The 21,846-nt window shown below is 32.0% G+C and overlaps 1 protein-coding gene across 1 annotated transcript in view; it reads right to left on the bottom strand.

Moving 5' to 3' along the window:
* The window catches only part of LOC126887981 (microfibril-associated glycoprotein 4-like), a 116,978-nt gene extending 95,833 nt beyond the window's left edge, over positions 1-21,145 (bottom strand). The window contains exon 1 of the mRNA XM_050655953.1: positions 21,068-21,145. Within this exon, the coding sequence (XP_050511910.1) occupies positions 21,068-21,130 (63 nt within the window). The 5' untranslated portion in view covers positions 21,131-21,145. The remainder of the gene's footprint in view (positions 1-21,067) is intronic.
* Between the last annotated feature and the right edge of the window lie 701 nt (positions 21,146-21,846).

The raw sequence follows: 21,846 nt of genomic DNA, 5'->3' as shown, positions 1-21,846 counted from the left end.
AAAACTAAAATCGATTATCCACCACGGCGTCAGGAATTTTTTAAATAAACATTAATTATTGGTGCTGCGCGCAGGACACCGGATAGTTTGCTCTGATTGGGCATTCCAATTACCTTTGATAATGATTGATACATTTTAATTTTTATTACATTTCGATATATATAAATAAATTTGTTTATTGCAAAATAAAAACACATACTCTATCCTTTGAAATAATACTTTTTTAGCAAAAACTTTCTTTGTTCATATATTTTAACTTAGAGAATAAAAGTTTATTATTTTTAAACATATGCAATTGTTTAAACAATATTTCACAAACAATAATAAAATTAGTTTGATTTTTGTGGAATTAAAATATTAAAATACAACAAAATATAGAGTAATAAAATAATATATTAGATAAAGATTGGAATAAATTTTGGTGGAAATCAACTTTATGTGAGTCGAACACCGCTGTCCTGCGCGTAGCACCAATATTTAATGTTTATTTAAAAAAATTTCTGCCGTCGTGGTAATTAATCGATTTTAATTTTGCAAATTGCAAATGAAAGGTACAGTATACTTCTATACGCAAAAAAATGTTTAAATTGCTATCTGCTTTATTTTCAGTCCTGTAGCATTTTGAATAAATGAATTGTTTTTGCAAAAGCTGGATTGCAAAATTTATTTTGCAAAATTTATTGAACCGATCTTAATGAAATTTACAGTATTGTTTAACTGTATCATATAGTTTTTCTGAGTGAAATATGAAGGTCATAAGTCTAGCATAAATGGTTGAAAAACGTAAAATGCAAATAATTGTTTTTGTATGGTTTTCTTCGCAATTATTGCTATTTTGCAACAAGGGTGACTATTTTTTCAATTTTTAACAACTTCTTCATTGTAGGAAATTTAATTACTGAACTTTTATGTCAGTAAATCTTTTCTCGGAAATGAATACTTTTAAAGTTATAATCAAAAAACCAAGAAAAAAATCGAATTTTTCTTTAATTTTTTGACATTTTGATTATTTAAACAATGTTCCGGACCTTTTTGAGAGGGAGAATAACTCAAATATTATTATTTAAGTTATTTTCAAGAAATTCTGCAAAAAAATTTGAGTCACCTCTCAACGTCCATCTCAAAACAGATGGGCCCTGGACTATAGATAGAGGATTGGAGCACAGTTGCATTATGTTCTTGGTGTTATTTAACATGTACTTTCAAGATTTATTATCGATAGAGCACTGGGAAAACTATAGGAAGACGGACTAAGAGACACTATCTAACGGGGTGCGTCTAAACAATATTAGATTTGCCAACGACGCGACGGCGACGCAGCAATTTTTGCCGTAAGCTTGGATACTTTACAAACAATAATGCGCACATCTTAAATATAAGTAGAGACTATATAAAAGATCTCAGTAGCACATGGTAGTCAATGAGCGCGAAATATTAAATACACTGCTTTTGGTTAACCAACAGTCAATTGAGAAAATAAGCAGCCTTATATACCTTGCTCCCAACATAAATAGTCAATGGGACCACTCTACTGAACTAAAATAACGTATAAGGAAAGAAAGATCAGTGATGAGGCCCTACGTGTAACGGATACTGGATACAAGATTATCAACATAATCAAAGGAGTTTAAATTAGAATATGTTCACCAAGTTGTTGACGCATTGATGAAGAAGAACTGCGAAAAATAAATAAAATATTATCAAAAGCTATAAGAAAAGACTTAATGAAAGTTGAAAGAAGGAAAAAGTTCAGCGAACTATAAAAGAGAATAAAAGTCTGATAGGCCTGAGTAGACGGCTACACAATGGACAATGTGAAATACACAAACTAAAGAACAATGAAGGACCCACATCAAATAGAGAAGAACTACTACACATAGTTCAAGACTTCTATCAAGAACTGTACACAAGCCAAAAAAAAAAGACTAAAACGAACTTGGAAGCCGCTGCATCACGCAAAATTATCAACCAGGGTTCAGAGCTCATGCCAGAGATCACATTAAGCGAAATCCAGGGCGCAATGAAAAAGATGAAAAACAACAAAGCGCCAGGAGAAGATGGAGTCGTAATAGAAGCTATAAAGATGGGCGGACGTGTCCTTCTCAAACAAATAAAAATTTTATTTAACCTTTGTCCAACAGATTGTTGCATACCGGAAACATGGAACAATGCAGTAACAATTTTACTACACAAGAAAGGAGACAAGACGCACCTAAAAAACTATACACCGATCAGCTTATTGAACCACATCTATAAAATGTTTATATATAACAGCCCTACAGGCTTTAGAAGCCCTTGGCTGTTTACCCGAATAATTACGACAAGACTTGAAAAAAAGTTAGATTTCTACCAGCCCCCAAAACAAGCTGGATTCCGCTCAAAATTCGGAACAAACGATCACCTACAAACAGTAAAAACCTTAATATAAAAATCGATAGAATATAACAGACCACTGGTACTCATCTTCGTAGACTTTCACAAAGCCTTCGACGCTGTGGAATTAGACAGCAATATAACGGCTCTGAACAATAGTAGAATAGATTCCCTGCTTACAAAGTTAGTACAAACATTATACCAAAACGCTACAATGCGTGTAAAACTACATGATACCACCAAAGAAATTCATATCAAGCGGGGTGTGAGGCAGGGCGATACTCTCTCACCTAAATTATTTATACCAGTCCTCGAATAGGCTTTTAAAATGTAGTAGGAAAATAGAGGAATAAAAATAGATGGAGAAATGCTCCATAGTCTGCGTTTTGCCGACAATATAGTACTTATTACCGAATATCTGGGAATCTGGGTGAAGCACAACAAATGCTACAAGAATTAGAAAACATATTTTCAACAATCTGTTTAAAAATGATCATCAGTAACACCAAATTTATGACAAATTTAGTTCCCAGTGAACACCTAACCATCCAAAATGAAGTGGTAGAATTGACAGAAAAGTACATATTTATATCTCGGTCATGAAAACAGAATAGGCAAGGACAATCAGACCTGCGAATTTCAACGAAGAATAATATTTGCTTGGGTGGCGTATGGCTCACTAAGAGACATCTTTAAGAGCAACATCCCGATAGCTATTAAACGGAACCCATTTGTTCTTCCTATTATGGCATACGGAGCAGAAACTCTCACGCTCACAAAAACAACAGCACTAAAAATTCTAGTGGCACAAAGGCGCATGGAAAGACCGATTCTCGGCGTGACAAAAAAAGACAAAATAAGGAACCAAAACCTCAGGAAAAGAACAGGTATTACTGATGTTGTCGAACGTATAGCCAAACTGAAATGGAATTGGGCAGGCCACGTAGCGAGACTGAAAGACTCAAGATGGACCATAAAACTAATTGACTGGCGCCCAAGAGAAGACAATGCAGCAGAGGACGACCACCAATACGCTGGATGAATGACATTAAACGAATATCCAAGAAATGGCAACTAGACGCTCAGAACCGTGGAGAGTTTCGAAAAATGGGAGAGACCTATGTCCAGCAATGGACTGAAGAGGTTGCACGATGATAATGATGATGATGACCATGTTGTTTATAAATAGACAGAGGTATGATTTTTTGTAAATCATCATTGAGGGCAAAGTATTTGGATAGAGAGGAACAGTGATAAACGAGACAAGAGTAATAGGGCTACAACCAGACTATTCCGAATAGCTATAAGCAAAAGTTAGAATAGCCATGCGAATTGCCAACATCCAAAATGGATACGCACCGTAAAAAGAATAAAAACAATACAGTACCGCAATATCAACAGATAATTATCTAATAAATCTGATCTGATTTAAAGTTTGAATACATAATCATGAACAAGACAAGACACAGTATAGCATGAAGGTTCTATCTTTAAATATTTTTCCAATTAAGTGATATGTAAATACGATCTGAAACCAGTATTTTATTATATCTTTTAGATAAAAAAATTTAAAAAATCTATAGGGTTTGTTGCTTGATTTTATTCCCCACGACAAAATATTATTATTCGATAAGTAGTTGCGATAACCCTAACCAATTCGGGGAAAGATTATAAAGAGTGGAAAAAAATATGTAAAAATAAAATAACACGTGTGCATAATCTAGAATAGACAAACATTTATTTTATTATAGTAGGTAACTGTTAACTCTACGCAGATAATAATAGTCCAGGGTAATAAGGTTTTTTCCATGACACTTGAACAGCCAGGGTTCTGAAGCGTTTTTTCGACAGGTAATACCTATATGGTAGGGGAGCAAAGTATGCTAAATGTGCAGTCACTCGAGCGCTTTGAGGACCTATTGGGTTGTGATTATTAGGTCCTAAAACCAAAAAAAGTTAAGTAAAATTTTCCATTTTAGCGGGCGCTTGCCATTTTTTAATTTAATTTTCCATTTCCATTAATCGTTTTTTCCCAATATAGCGCCATCTATCCATAATTCGAAAAAATGTTTCGAATAAAAGTTTCTTATTTTTATGCAGATAATTCAAATCTTCAATAAAAAATGGGGGCTCTCATTTAAGATTTTAAAGTAACCCCCCACCCCACCTCCGTGGGGGGTCGCCTTTGGTACCATTCGATATATTTTTCAAAAATATTAAATAAGTGTATTTTACAGTTTTTCGATCTGATGTTTATTTTACTAAATATCGCAGGATTTGTATTTAAAATTTAAAATTTACCCCCCACCCCTATATGCGAGGGGTCGTGTTTGGTATCTATCGATAGATTTTTGAAAAATATTGAACGTGTAGTTTTTAGTTTTTCGATCTGACTTTCATTTCGCGAAATATTCGCCTTTTTCTTGTGAAACTTTGTGACTCACCAATTCCCTTACGCCCCGCTCAAATCGTCAGATTTTTTAAATATACACTGTTTTGCATGTACTTAACTTACCTTATCTTAATCTGACAATTTCGAGTATTTTTAAGGATATATTTTTTTTTTCGGACCCCCCTAAACGAACTCCCCTGTGTTAAGAGCCAATATATGGCAGAGGTACATCTGCAGGGTACCACGTTTCTCCCCATATGATAATCTGACGCGCTCGAGTAACTGCAAAAATCCCCGCTTGGGCTCCCCTACCATAAGAGCAAATTGTAACTATTTCCTGCGTAGGATCTGGCGGATATTTTTATTTATAAACAATTAAGTGTCAAAAAATGGCATTTTCACTTTTTTTTTCAAATAAATGGAAAACAGGGAAACTTATGGGTTTTTTAGTTTAAATATCTTCAAGATTGTGAAAAAAACTTTAAAATGACGTATTACAAAGTTTGATATACACATTTATTGTTAATATAATTGCGAAAAAAGGTCGGAATTGCAAGAAAAAAAATGTCGGAATAACTGTTGTAAAAATTAGTGTACAGCTTTGAAATGTTTGTCAAATAAGGGTTCGTTGGTGCTTAATATGTAATAATTTCAAAGCGATTCATTCAATTGTTTAAATTTTATTCAAATTGTTTATCCCAGAGAGCATTCTTTTGCAATAACATGAGTCAGAAGAAAATGACGTTAGAACCATTCCACAGGTATCAAATGAAAGAGCATGAGCTATATTTTCAACTTGGTTTAAAAAAGTCAATAAAAAATGCATTTATTAGTAATAAATAATTATGCAAAAGTATCGTAACTCTTTCCTTATAAACTTTTTATTTTGTTGTACAGTATGTCCCTGTAAATTTTATCCATATGGAAAAATTTTTATTATTAATTTTACGAAAAAAAGTTATTCTTCATAAAAAGCTCTGCATGGTCCAAAACCTAAGATTTAACCATCAAATATCAAATTTTTTTGAATATTATACGAGGTATGTCAAAAAGTTTGAATTTCACTCAAGATTAAAGTACCTTTATTTTTCACAATATTGAACATTGCTATTATGAAAAGTTGTTTGGAATTAAAAACTATATTCTAGTATGAAATTACATAATTCTAATTCAAAAATTATGGATAACTAACATTACTTTCAGTTATTTCCATTCAGATAACTCTTTTATTATCAACTTTACGAAAAAAACTGTTTCTTAATAAAAAGTTCTGCATGGTCTAAGACCTAAAATACCACCATCTTATGTCAAATTTTATCAATTTTATACGAGGTATGCCAAAAAATATGAATTTCCCTCAAGAGTAAAATACATTTATTTTTCACAATATCAAAAATTGTTATTATGAAAAGTTATTTAGAATTAAAAACTATGTTTCAGTACGTAATTACATCCTTCTAATTGAAATATTCTGAACTATAAAGGTACTTTACTTTTGATCTAAATTTATCTTTTTTTACATACCTCGTATAAAATTGGTAAAATTTGATATAAGTTGGTTTTATTTTAGGTTTTAGACCATCCAGAACTTTTTATTACGAATATTTTTTTTTGTAAAATTAATAATAAAGGACAACTCACACCGAAAGATAGACGAGTTCTGGATTAAGTAAGTAAGTAAGTAATAATAAAAGAGTTATCAGAATTGAAATAACTTAAAAAAAAATTTCAATTAGAATGATGTAATTGTATATTAGAATATAGTTTTGAATTCCAAACAACTTTTCATAATAGCAATTTTCAATATTGTGAAAAATAAAGCTTCTTTACTCTTGAGTGAAATTCAAACTTTTTGACATACCTCGTATAACATTCATAAAATTTGATATTTGATGGTTGAATCTTGGGTTTTGGACCATGCAGAACTTTTTATAAAAAAATACCATTTTTCGTAAAATTAACAATAAAAAAGTTTTCCATATGGATACAACTTACAGGGGATACTGTATAAGAAATTATACATGTCATATTTATTACAATTTTTTATCAATTATGATATAGATAACATTACTTGGTAGTGGTGTACTTAAAACAGGGTAAAAAAGTAAATTTTTTTGGAAAAAGTTATTCAAAAAGTTTATAAAGAAAAATTGACCATACTTTTGCATAATTATTTATTACTAATAAATTCATTTTTTACTCACTTTTTTAAACCATGCTGAAAAAGTAGCTCATGCTCTTTGATTTAACACCTGTGGAATGGTTCTAAGGTCATTTTTTTCTGACTTATGTTATTGCAAATGCATGCTCTCTGGGATAAACAATTTGAATAAAATTTAAACAATTGAATGAATCCCTTTGAAATGTTTATCATATATTAAGCACCAAAAAACCCTCATTTGACAAAAATTTCTAAGCTGTACACTCATTTTTACAACAGTTGTTAAGAAAATATTTTTTTTGCCACTCCGATCTTTTTTCGCAATTATAACTATTAACAATAAATGAGTATATCAAACTTTGTAATACGTCATTTTAAAGCTTTTCAATAATCTCGAAGATATTTGTACTGAAAAAATCATAAGTTTCACTGTTTTCCGTTGATTTAAAAAATGGGGGGAAATGTCATTTTTTGACAGTTAATTGTTCATAAATGAAAATGGCCGCTAGATCCTACGCAGGAAATAGTTATAATTTGTTCCTATACGCTGTGAGCTCGTACGTAGAGGGGATATTTACAAATTCGCGAACGCCAGTAGTGACAAGTTTGTAAACGTTTACTGGAAATTTGACATAAATGTCAAAGTGATTAATTTAAAATTAAAATTAAAAACATTAATTATAAACAATATTAGTTGGTCAAAGCTGAGGTATATATTTTTACCTTAAATATACTTACGTTTTAAATACTGAATTTAAGTTTTTTTAATGTTCCGTAATATCTAATTATAAATAATCTATTATAATCTTAGCGCCATCTACACGATTATTGTCAAAGTATCCGAAGTAAGAAATTGATATTTTATCAATAGAACGTCAAAATGATTAGAAAAATCTTAAAAAAATCGATTACAATTTAATTACTTTTTTGCGTTGTAAATATTAAGCGATAACAATTAAATAATAAATTTAAAAATTACCGGTAAAAGTTGAATTAGTAACCGCTAGGAGCGACACCAGCGAAGCTCAGAGCGTATAAGTATTACTTGTCGAAAAAACACTTCAGTACCCTGGCTGCTGAAGTGGCACGAACAGGGTATATTTTTGTCTTATTACTCTGGCCTATAATATTATTTTAAGCCTTAGTCTGTTTTCCTTTAAATCTTTAAATAAGGTATATTACCAGTCATGTGATAAATATTTTCAAGTCCAAGCCAGAATTCCCCCGCTAGATCACCAAATCCGAATTTGTAATCTCTCCAAGGTAGATAAAAGTCCTGTGATCCGTCAAATCTCTTTTGAATATGAGTCCAGCCACCACCCTTAGTTTCCATATCACACAATACAGCAAATGGTTTGCTGCTGGTACGTGGTTTAATTTGGTATACACCAGATTTGTTGTTTCCTAAATATTAATATTTATAAGCATACTCATTAGTTCTAATAAATATACAATTAAATATTAAATTCTAACAATTAAATAAAGCAAATAATAATATCTAGACCCAAACCGCAAAAATGATGTGTTTTACAGGACAATTATATTAAATATGAAAATTTATTGCCTCACCTGCTTCTAGGATTTCTCTGCAACTTCTTGGATGACTATTTTTGGAATCTTTAGCAACTAAGTTCAAACGACAAAACGGTGTTTGACTTCTACCTACTAAATATTTACATTGGTCAAACATACTTGACATAGGTTTTTCGTTTTCTTGATTTCCATTTTGGCTATCTATCCCAAACGACAACTTTAAGGGAACTTGGAAATATTCATCTTTGGTTCCTAAAACAATTTTATAACTGTTTTTGTGAAAAATAGTTCGCGAGTTGTTCTAAAATGTAATAAAAACAGAGAAAGTTATAAGGGCATTATCAAAAAAGTTGAAATCGTTATATAATTTAGAAAACTATTTTCAGGTATTTATGGCGACTAACACAAACACAAGAGCTGTAGATGTTGACGCAGATCTAATCATCAATGACCAAAATTTCAAAGCGGTGAAAGAGTTCATATATCTAGGGATATCATTTAACCCCAATAATAACACATCAGAGGAAATAAAAAGGCGAATAATAATTATTGCAAACAGGTGTTATTATGGTCTATCAAAATACTAACAATAGCTAACAAACGTCTGTGTCAAAAAACTCGTATAAGACTGTATAGAACATTGATAGTCCCCATTCTCACATATGGATCAGAGGCATGGACGCTAACTAAATCAGGTAAATCTGCTCTATCGATTTTTGAAAGAAAGGTGCTACGCAAGATATTCGGCGCAGTCTATGAGAACGGAATATGGAGGCGTAGGTATAATTTTTAACTGCAGAATATCTACAAGCATACGTTTGGTGGAAAATATATAATCACTATAATTAACCGCCTGCAGTGGGCAGGACCTGTAGACCGGGCTCCTAAATCGAACATGATAAAAAATATTCTAAGAGCGTAACCCGTGGGAATAAAAAGACCAACACTAAGGTGGATGGACGGGGTAACACAAGATGCCGAGAAGATCGGAGTCGGCAATTGGAAAATTCAAGCAAGGGACAGATCAGAATGGCGTAGAAAGCTTGAGAAGGTCGAGGCACTCTAAGGGCTGTAGCACCAAGATGATGATGATGATTTTCAGGCATTAGCTGATTACCAGGACCAGATGGAATCCTTGCTGAAATGTTGAAAGAAGGGAAAGAAGAAATCTTACAAACATTAAGAAATCTGTTTAATCAGTGTCTACATAAAGGAGAAATACCCGACGAATGGAACGAAAGTCTTACAATCCTGCTATTTAAGAAAGGCGACAGAAAGGAAACAAAAAAATACAGACCCATCTCACTACTGTCGCAAACGTATAAACTATTCATAAGGATTATCTACAACAGGCTAACACACACATTGGACTCGTATCAACCAGTAGAGCAGGCAGGATTCCGAAAGGGATATAGCACCACTGACCATCTTCTAACAATTAGGACACTAATAGAAAAAGCTAACGAATACCATATAGATCTGCACTTAGCGTTCGTTGACTACGAAAAAGCATTTGAAAGCGTGGAAATGTGGGCAATAGAAAAAGATATAAACAACTGTAAAATAGTTTCCAGATGCAGAATGCTAATACATCATATATATAAGAAAGCAACAATGACAGTACAATTGGAAGAAACCACAAAACCCATACCGATTAACAGAGGAGTGCGACAGGGAGATGTTATTTCTCCTAAACTATTTACATTAGCACTGGAAGATGTTTTCAAAACAATGGAATGGACAAACATGGGAATAAACATAAATGGAAAGAAACTAAACCACCTAAGATATGCAGACGATGTAGTAGTCATAGCATCAAGTTTTGAAGAACTCCAAACCATGCTAACCGAACTGGCAAATGAATCCGAACAAATAGGTCTAAAAATGAATTTTGCCAAAACAAAAACAATGACAAACACACAAGACAATAGAAACGTAATACTAAACGACACCACAATAGAAGCGGTTAATGATTATATATATTTGGGACAGATGATAAAAAAAAATAAGGAAAACCAAACAACGGAGGTAAAAAGAAGGGTCAGATTGGCCTGGGCAGGATTTGGAAAATTAAAATCGGTCCTAAAGAATAAAAAAATACAACAATACTTAAAAACAAGAGTGTTTGACCAGTGCATACTCCCAATTCCCACATACGCATGCCAAACATGGACCTTGACAAAGGCAAACATGGATAAAATAATAAAGACACAAAGAGCCATGGAGAGAGCAATGTTAGGAGTAAAATTGACAGACAAAAAGCAAAACAACTGGGTCAGAAATAGAACAAAAGTCAAAGACGCAGGCCAACATATAGCCAGGCTAAAATGGAGCTTCGCAGGTCATAACGCTATACAAACGGACAATAGGTGGAATAGCACGATACAACAATGGAGACCATGGACAGGAAAGAGAGCAAGAGGACGACCCCAGATGAGATGGGGAGACGACATTAAAAAGATAGGAGGAACGCACTGGAAACAGAAAGCACTAAACAGAAGCGAATGGAGGAAATTGGGGGAAGCCTATGTTCAAAATTGGACGAATTAAAGGGCAAAAGAAGAAAAAGAAGCTGATTGACAATAATATAATATGTATTTTAAAATTTTACTGTGTTAGCTATGCACCATACACTAATATTTTGCATCAGATAAGATGAATGGCAATAACATTTTATGCATTTCTAAAAAAATATATTATATTATATATTTATGTTATTTCTTAAAGCAAACAAAAACTTTACCTAAGTCTATATCTTCAGTTTGAGGATAGAGAAATCTTCCAACATCATTCCTCAAAGAGCTGGTTCTACTTTCAAACTTAACGTCCAATAATTTTGTGAATTTTACATCGACAGGGGCGGCAGCAGATAACTAGAAAAATACAATGAATTGTTGAAGTACATAAAATGTACTAGGTGTAATTAGTGGAATATACGACAAATTGAGGAAGTGAGCAATAAAACTGCCCTAATAAATCTGTATAAAAATTATTATACTCGTCATTAATATCTTACCTAAAAAACTTCAGATTATTTCAAATGTAGTACCTTCCCAGTTAAGATAAATATTAAATTTTTTAGATTTGTGATGCTACACCAGTTAAGAGATATTCACAAGATGCATTCAACATTTTACTAAAAATTATATATAACAGCACTACTTTACAGGCCTTAGAGGTCCTTGGCTTAATTTATATTATTAAACATTCATCATCATCATACAGCCCTTTGCGTCCACTGCTGGACAGAGGCCTCTCTCATTTTTGTTCATTGTGCTCTATTTGAGCACTTTGCATCCAATTTCTACACATTTTCTTGAGATTGTCACTCCAACGAGTAGGTGGTCTTCCTCTACTTCTTTTGTCTAATCTCGGCCTCCACTCAAGTAATCTCTTCGTCCATCTCTCATCACTGATTCGGGCGGCGTGTCCGGCCCAGTTCCATTTCAGGGTGGCAATTCGGGAAATTACATCGGTAACTCCTGTTCTTCGTCTTATGTCTTCATTTCTAACTCGGTCACGAAGCGATATACTCAGCATTGACCTTTCCATTTTCCTCTGGGCTATTTGCAGCATTTTAGAAGTTGTAGCTGTCAGTGTCAAAGTTTCGGCACCATAAGTCATCACAGGCAACATACATTGGTCAAATGTTTTACGTTTTAAAAAAATTGGTATATCGATTTTAAAGATGTCTTCGTAGTTCGCATGTTTGGTTGTTTCTTGTTATCTTTATTTCGTGTCTAAGGTATATGTATTTTTCCACTAGCTCTACTTGGTTGTCTACAATATTGATATTTCCGCTAGGTACTAGGTTTGTCATGAATTTTGTTTTGGAGATGTTTATTTTAAGACCTACACTGGCACACACTAACTGAAGTTCATGTAGCAGTGTACATATCTCCTGAAGGTTGTCAGAGAATAAAACTGTGTCGTCTGCGAATTTCCAATTTGTTAATCTTCTACCGTCAATATTCACGCCTCGCTCTTAGTCCAGGGTAATAAGCTAGAAATAGATCATGTTCGGGACACTCAAAGATCCAGGTAGCTGACTACTGTTTTAGTTATTAGAGACCTATACCTATAGGAAGAAAACCTACATGTTTCCTGCCTAGAGTTCGCTTCCGTTTTTTAATTATTAACAATTTAGTGCAAAAATCGCTATTTTTTCGATTTTTGCACCCTATTCAAAAGCTAAACAGTTGACATAAAACTACAAAATTAAATTTTTTAGAACATCGAAAAACCTTCAAAATGCCGGTTTTTTAAAGTTAAAAAGTTAATTTGTTGCTATGCAAACGCCAAAATAAGTGAAAATCGTTATTTTTTAATAAGTTTTACTAAAACTACTTTAGAATTTTAGTGTTTCACCCAAAGTTGTGTATTGGGGTACTTAACAAACCCTCAAAATTTGAGACCGATCCATTATTTAGTTTAAAAGCTGTTCTATTTGTTTACCCCAGAGACCTTTATTTTTAGTCCAGAAAGCCACTGCGCATCCGCTAGGAAAAATATTCTAATTCGGATTTTTTGCACAATCTTACTCAAAAAGGACCCCTTTTAACAAATTTGCATGTTACCAGGACCAAAAGTTGGTCAAAAATTTTTGAAACGTTTTTTTTTTGTTTTTTTCCTAAAATTATTTCTTTTGCATGGAACAATTTTTTTTTAGGTTTTTTGGATCATTCCAAACAGAAAAGGTCTTTAGTGACTTTTCTCTAAAGTTGATAGTTTTTGATATATAAGCGATTAAAAATTGAAAAATTGCGAAATCGGCCATTTTTAATCCTCAAAACCTATGTGAAAAACTGAAAATTTGAATGTTGCCAAGGTAGGTAGATATTCTGTAAACATCGATTAATGAAATCCCGAAGAGTTTTTTGCAATACAATATCAAAAACCCCTTTGTTTTTTAATTGCCAATCAAGCGTGCGCGACACCATTTTCCACTGTTGCATGTGTATGCAGTATGATGCAAATGAAAGGAATAAATTCGATATTTCGTAAACCGGCGGCTTTAAGGAAAAATCCCGAAACAGGTCGCTTTTTATTTTTAATTTATGATATTGTGACATATATGATATACTAGTGACGTCATCCATCTGGGCGTGATGACGTAATCGATGATTTTTTTAAATGAGAATAGGGGTCGTGTGCTAGCTCATTTGAAAGGTTCTTCCATTCTCTATTCAGTAGTATAAACATTTACATAATTATTTATACAGGGTGTCCAATAATTAAATTTTTTTGTTAATTTGCCAAATGCCAAAATTTAATAAAAATTTGTATAACACCCTGTGACCCATTTGACACCCTGTATAAATAATTATGTACATGTTTATATTACTGAATAGAGAATTGAAGAACCTTTCAAATGAGCCAGCACACGACCCGTATTCTCATTTAAAAAAATCATCGATTACGTCATTACCCCCAGATGGATGACGTCACTAGTATACTATATTTCACATAGTTTTTGAGGGTTAAAAATGGCCGATTTCGCAATTTTTCAATTTTGAATCGCTTATATGTCAAAAACTATCAACTTTAGAGAAAAGTCATTACAGACCTTTTCTGTTTGGAATGATCCAAAAAACCTAAAAAAATTTTGTTCCATGCAAAAAAATAATTTTAGGAAAAAAACAAAAAAAAAACGTTTAAAAAATTTTTGACCGACTTTTGGTCCTGGCAACATGCAAATTTGTTAAAAGGGGTCCTTTTTGAGTAAGATTGTGCAAAAAATCCGAATTAGAATATTTTTCCTAGCGGATGCGCAGTGGCTTTTTGGACTATTTGCAATAAGATAAGACAGAAAATAATGAAGATAAGGCAATTCTGCGCATGTTAAATGAAAGTAGAACAGTGATATTATCAAAATGTACTAAAAAAAGATAAAAAAATTATCTCATATAGTCAAAAATACCAATGCCAAATTTTTGAAATTGGAACAACTTTAAAAATATTGTCCGTAAAAAAATCATTTTACATATTCGAAAAGTTGGTATTTTACACGAATTTTTAAAAATGTTGTTCAGTTGGTGACTAGTCGTGGTAAGTCAAGGGGGAGCTGGGAGCCGACAAATGCACGAGTTCAAAAATTAAAAAAGGCAACTTAAAACTACTATCATTTTCTATATCTCGGGATCTACTGAATATATTTTGATCTTTCTTTTTTAATTTGTATGTAATTTTTCTGTACATTAAAAATATGTAATGCGTCTATTTGCAATTTGACATTTACTAATTAATAAAAAGTTTAATTTGTTTAAACAGTTTTTGAAAAATATTTTTTTCCCAAAAATCCATGGTTTTAATCAGACTATCATTATTATTAATAATTTATTAATAATTTATTAATAATACAAAAAGTTAAGGTGCAGTTTAATAAATAAGTTATCTTCAATAAATAATTATCTAATAAAAATATTTTATTTATTAAAGTGAACTTTAACTTTTTGTATGATCATTAATGATACTATAATTAAAAAAATAGACTTTTGTAAAAAATATTTTTCAAGTATTATTTAAACAAATTAGACTGATTAATAATTAATAAATTTATAAACAAATTGCATATTTGTAATCTACGTAGAAATTACATACAAATTAAAAAAAGAAAAATAAAAATCCATTGAGTTGATCCGGAGATACAGAAAATTGTATTAGTTTGAAATTGCTTTTTCGGTATTTTAACTAGGTGGATTCGTAGGTTCCCCCTAGTAACCGTTTAAACTATAATTTTGAAAAATGGTAGAGGGTGCTGTGAACATACTATATTTATGCAATTTTTTAACAAAAAATACAAATCCCATTATTTAAAATGGCATCAATAAAATGCCTTAATTATTAAAAACAAATTAGCTGTGAATTAAAAAAAAAGACATGGCTAATTTTGTCCCTAATGAACCCAGGCTAATTTTTTTATTTGAAAATTCGTGTTAAACTACTAGCTTTTCGAATATATAAAAATATTGTTCCTACGGTTAATATTTGTGAAATTATTCTAAATGTTCATAAACTAAAAAATCTAAAAAATTTGGCATTAGGATTTTTGATTGTATTGATTAATTTTTTTATCTTTTATAATACTTTTGATACTATCACTCTTATGCTTTCATTCGGCATATTCAGAATTGCCCTATCTTCATTATTTTCTGTCTTATGTTATTGCAAAATAAAGGTATCTGGGCTAAACAAATAGAATAACTCTTAAACTAATTACTAGATCGGTATCATATTTTAAAGGTTTGTTAAGTACCCCAATACCCAACTTTGGGTGAACCAATAAAGTTCTAAGATAGTTTTGGTAAAAGTTATTAACAAATAACGATTTTCACTTATTGTGCAGTTTGCGTAGCAACAAATTAACTTTTTAACTTCCAAAAATCGACATTTTAAAGGTTTTTCAATGTTCTAAAAAATTGAATTTTGTAACTTTATGTCAACTATTTAGCTTTTAAATGTGATGCGTAAGTTTTCTTTCTGTATGTCTACAATCACTAAAAAAGTAGTCAGCTACCTGGATCTTTGAGTGTCCCGAGAAAATCCTTTTTACCCTGGACTATCTTCCCAGTTAAGTTTTTTACAAGCATATTCTAGTACTGCGGTAAACAGTTTAGGCGATAAGGTATCGCCCTGTCGGACTCCTCTGCCGATTGGGATATGGTCGGTGTTTTTATGTAGTTTCACCGACATAGTTGCGTTCTTGTATGTATTGTAAATTAACCTTGTGTATCGGTAGTCAATGCGGCATGCTTGTAGCTTCCAGAATTTTGTCAAACGCTACCGTGTCAAAGGCTTTATGGAAATCTACAAAAGCCAAAACGAGTGGTCGATTGTATTCGATAGTCTTTTCTATTACCGTTTTAATGCTCTGTAGGTGATCATTTGTTCCAAATCCGGTACGAATTTTTTTTTCTAGTTTCTTTCTAGTAGTTTTTTTTCTCAATTAAACATTATAGAAGAGAAAAATGGTATCATAGTATTGAGGACTTGATTTTCTTTGTTCAAATTATCACAAAATTATTACTATTATTCCCTCTGCTTTAATGTCTATGTGCTTTTTCTTCATCATTATCACAATTAACTCAACAATCCTTGAGTCTATGAAGCTGGGTCTGCGATCAAAGAAGTGGTCACTCCCGTTGTTTGCTAGCCATTTGCCTCCATTTTCTGACTGTATAGAAATGTGTATAGCTGGTATAATTCAAAGCTATAACTTCGTTGGCACTGACCATTTTAATTTACGGCTCCAAACATCATCCTAAGTACTTTTCTCTCGAAGATAGCCAGTAGTGCCAGAAGTAGCAACAAAACAAGCCACTGAAGGGGAAATGACCAGAAAAAATTTTCCTAACAAAAAACCATATTGGTGGTCAGCAAAGATAAAAAATGAAGGAAAAAAAGACAGCTTGCCAAAAGCGACTGACTATAGAAGATCAACAAAATAGAAGAGAATGCAGAAGGCAGAGGCATGGAAAACGTTAAAACACGTCAGATCTAATATGCTTGAAAGAGTAAAGATGCAACTGATATGAATAAATTATTACAAAAAAAGAGAAATCTATACAGGGTGTTTAGTAAAGAATGGGCCACAGCTTAACCTCAGATCCCTGAGCTTGAAATAGGTTGATTTAAAACTTACCTTAGTACGAAAGTCGATTACCGAAATACAGGGTGTCAAAGTTATACTTTTATTTTATTTATTCTTGAATATTTCCAGACAGGCATGACCCAACAACATGAAATTTGGTAAGCGGGGTTTTTTGGGATGAGCGGATGAGTAATATAAATTCGCCACCAAGAGTGATGTATTGCCCAGAGGGCGCCACATACGTCTTTCAGCACTCGTTTAACCTTCGGATGACCAAGCGGGGGAAATTGTGACCCCAGCGTATGTTTTTCTTTAATAAATTCAATAGTATTTTTAATTTTTAACTCATTATTTTTTTATTTGACTTTAATATCATTTTAGATATACTCATATTTTGAAATAAAAAAAATTTACTATATTTTACGAATAAAAAATATATTCTGAAGTTGATGTTTAGTAAAATAGCGTCTATTATGTATAATTACAAGTAGTTTTACGCTAGTGATGGCGACTTTGCAAAGTAACAAGACACTTACTCAGAATACACACTACACATGACACTAATACTCATGTTGTGACTGGCTGAATGACATAAAGTCCATGCCAAAAAAAAATTAAAAATTAAAAAAAAAAAGTTTATTTTTTTGTTAATTGTCATTTTTGACATTTTTGACCTGGGGTCATTTTCCCCCCTTGGTCATCCATGTAACAAAAAAAGGTTGGTCATCGGAAGGTTAATACGTTCAATTTTTTATCCACCCCCTCTCTATAGTTTTTGAATCAAAATTTTTATTCTCTTAATATTTTTACTTAAAAAAGACTACATTCATTTCGCTGAACTTAACCGTTTTCGAAATAAACGCATTTTAAATCTGCGATGCAACATAATTCTTTGCATAATATCATTGTAGTTACACTCGAAAAATAAACTTAAAGCCATAATAATTTCCAAAAATATATAGCAAATTTTTTCCAATGGAATTTGCGATGCAATAACGTAAATATGAGAAATTGCACAATTATTATGGTTTTAAGTTTATTTTTCGGGTGTAACTACAATGATATTATGCAAAAAATTATGTTGCATCGCAGATTTAAAATGCGTTTATTTCGAAAACGGTTAAGTTAAGCGAGATGCATGTAATATACCTAAGTAAAAGTATTAAGAGAATAAAAATGTTTATTCAAAAATTATGTAGAGTGAGGGATAAAAAAAAATTTAACGTTTTAAATGAGCGCTGAAAGACGTATGTGGCGCCCTCTGGGTAAAATATCATCTGTGGTAGAGAATTTAGATTTCTCGTCTCAAAAAATCCCAGCTTACCAAATTTCGTATTGTTAGCTCATGCCTGTCAGGAAATATTCAAGAATAAGTAAAATAAAAGTTTAACTTTGACACAATGTATTTCGTACTGAGGTAAGTTAGCTTAAATCGACCTATTTTAAGCTCAGAAATCTAAGGATAAGCTATGGCCCATTCGTTACCAAACACCCTATATACTTTCCAACTTCGAATTAAAAGACAAGTAAACAAAAATTGAAGATATGTTTGAAAATGAAAAGGAATGCGTTAAAAAGGATGAAAATGGCACAGCAACTGACCCTAGAGACATACCTGCAGAACTGCCCTAATACAAAAATGAATACGATTTAACACATTCTTATTTTCCAACAAAATCCTGAAAACATTGTAAATGGACTACTTGCTCCATGATTAAAAAGGGGAATAAAAAGACCCCTATAATTATATGGGTATATGCGTTACATTTTGCTGAGTGCGAGAGAGATGCCACTCCGGCAGTCCAATTGTGCATCTTACTTGCACTCACATTTACTGCCGCCTACTACGTGCATGGCGCTCATTATTATTACTTAAAAATAACAGCTTAGTAATAAAATAATGACAAAAATTTCTTCAGGATATTGTAGGGGGCATTAAACTTTGATTTAGTCACGTTCTGACTTTCATAATAATAACTTTAATCGAGTTATTAAGCCTTAAAAATCGCCATTTTTCTTTTTTTTCAATTTTAAATTGCTTATAACTCGAAAACGGTCAACTTTAGGGAAAAATTATAAGAGACCTTTTTTATCCAGAGTGGTCCAGAAAATCTACAAAAAATTATTCGGGCCAAAAACATTAGTTTTTGCAATTTGATTAAAAAAAATTGTTAAAAAAAATTTGGCTCACTTTTCACGTGGACGACTTCTTGAACCTTATTCTGGGATGTCTCACGAATGTAATTATGCAAAAAAAATCTCATGGGAACACTTTTCCCAACGAACCCGCCGTTTTCGCCTTGTCGAATAATACATTTTCTGTAAACTAGCTCATAGAAAAATCTATGGCATTCAGCGCTGAATTGCACATTATATTCGTGAACCTGGGAAAGCCCTATGCAGTCAAAGTGCAAATTAGAGTAAACATTGTTAAATGTTTAAATAAAAAAAAGTTGACTAATAGCAAACTGAAAATTTGTTAATAGCTTAAGAGTTTATAGTCGGACAAACTTTGATATATGGGAACACTGGAACAGGGGAAGTTTTAATCGCGGAACAGGTTAAAAATTTGGAACGGTCAGACCACGAAAATGGCACGTGTATTTTGTCCGACTCTCATGCAAAAATCAGACTGCTATTTATCACCAAATTCGCGTTTTAATGAGTGGAACATGTAAAATAGGGCAAATGACAGGAATTATGACAGGTGATCAATAGCAGTCTGATTGTTGCACGAGAGTTTAATCTCTGTTCGGAGAGTTTAAGTCTGTTCTGTCGGACAAAATAAATGTGCCGTTTTCGTGGTCTGACCGTTCCAAATTTTTAACCTGTTCCACAATTAAAACTGCCCTGTTCCAGTGTTCCCATATATCAAAGTTTATCCAACTAGACACCCTTTAGCTACTAACAAATTTTCAGCTTGCTATTAATCAACTTTTTTTTCATACGCGGGATCCAGACCAATTGACGACCACTTACTATGTCCATATTACTTTGTTTGCCTACATATAATCAAATAATTCTATCAGAGCACAAATACGACATGGTCTATATGATGAAAAATCTAGAAGTGGAATTTGGGAGCTGAGATTGGGAGATTAATTTTGATAAAATGCAATACATGCTCATTGGAAACACCGCAGAAGGCTTAAAAAAATAACAACTTAAGAAATTAAGTTTTGGGAAAAACCAATAGATTATCACTAATAGAAAAAGTAATATAAGAAATGAACAAATTAGAGGACTAATGAATGTAAATGAGACACTAAATGATGAAATAAAATAAACGAAATTTACTCTCCTATTATAGACGTATGCGAACAATGGACAAGATAAGAATACCGCTAAGAAGTTGAAACCGAAAGCCAAATAGAAGAAGGAAAAGAAGACGTCCTAGATTATAGTGTAACGCACAAATAAAAACAGCAATGGAATAAAGAGACCTCACTAAAGAAAATCTATACGACAAGAAGAAATGACGATTGGTATGTGGTAAACGACCAACAGAATATTCTGTGTAAATCAACGGATAAGTAAGGAAATCAAACAATTTACAAAATATTAAAATGAGGATGAATAAATAGATAGCAATAAATACCCAAGAAAAATATAATATTAAAGTAACAGTTCTTTCAAAAATAGAATAAAACAATAACCTTAATAATGTAATACTGGTATGATAGTAGAATATACTAAACTGATTAAAGAGTAGTAAAAAATAATTTTATGTATTTTTTTTTATTTAGCTTATGCCTCGATAACTAATGGCCATTGGCATAGTACAGTGGATTTTTCTAATTAGGTACCTAGAGTAATGTGTAGTGGGTGTGTTAAGTAAGTGTCTTGTTACTTTGCAAAGTCGACGTCATTGTCTTTGCAAAGAGACGCTAATGGTATTCGAAGGTCATTAAATAACTAAAAATAATAAATTAAATAAAAAATATGTTTAAGCATCGATATTTTCAATATTATTGTTATTAATACTGGTTATTGGTTTTAATAAAAAAAAATAACTTACTTTTTCTGACACAACATATTCATTAGAGCAAACACATAAGAGAAGGACTATAGATGAAATCATTGTAACTTACTAAACAAAAATCATATATTATTTGGTATTTATAATTTTGATTATACAGGAAAAGAATATCGCATTTTACCATTCTAATCTATTATTTAACACCCACTGTCACCAGATTTCTAGGGTTTTGATATCTTTCATGCGGAAATTTTTTATTTAGTGTGATAATTATAACAATTTTTGTTACTATCAACAGCGCTGATTTACTGACCTCCGAGATAGGAAAATTCATAAGAATATTATTCTAAAATATCATTTTATATTTAAAAATGGTTGGCACAAATAAATTAAAAAATTGCGACTTCTGTATTCATTAATTTAAACGAATTCTACTTATATTATGGACAAATCACTCGAAATTATGCAGTCTATAGAGTTATGCTTAACCTGTCACATTGTGTAGTTGAGGTTTAATCTCTCTTCACAACGTAGTTATCATCATGAAGTCCTTTTATTTTTATATGCATTCCTACTCTATACTAGATTGCGATCATATTGTATTGAGGTCCGGAGATACTCCCAAGTATTTTTCTATCAGGAATTTGAATTTTTATTAATTTGCTTTGGTCATTGTCAATTTGGTTGGTGATTATACTTATTGCAGTTTTCGATTTTATAAGCTTTTCCAGTCCATTCAAAACAGCATAAGTAATGTTTTTTGTTACTGTATTTTATCTTTGTAAACAGTAATTCTTTTTTTTTTATTTGAAATCTTT

This window comes from Diabrotica virgifera, chromosome 7 (assembly GCF_917563875.1).
Source record: "Diabrotica virgifera virgifera chromosome 7, PGI_DIABVI_V3a".
In the NCBI taxonomy this organism is placed as follows: domain Eukaryota; kingdom Metazoa; phylum Arthropoda; class Insecta; order Coleoptera; family Chrysomelidae; genus Diabrotica; species Diabrotica virgifera.
The sequence above is the reverse complement of the archived record's forward strand: the minus strand, read 5'-3'. Positions and strand labels throughout refer to the sequence as shown.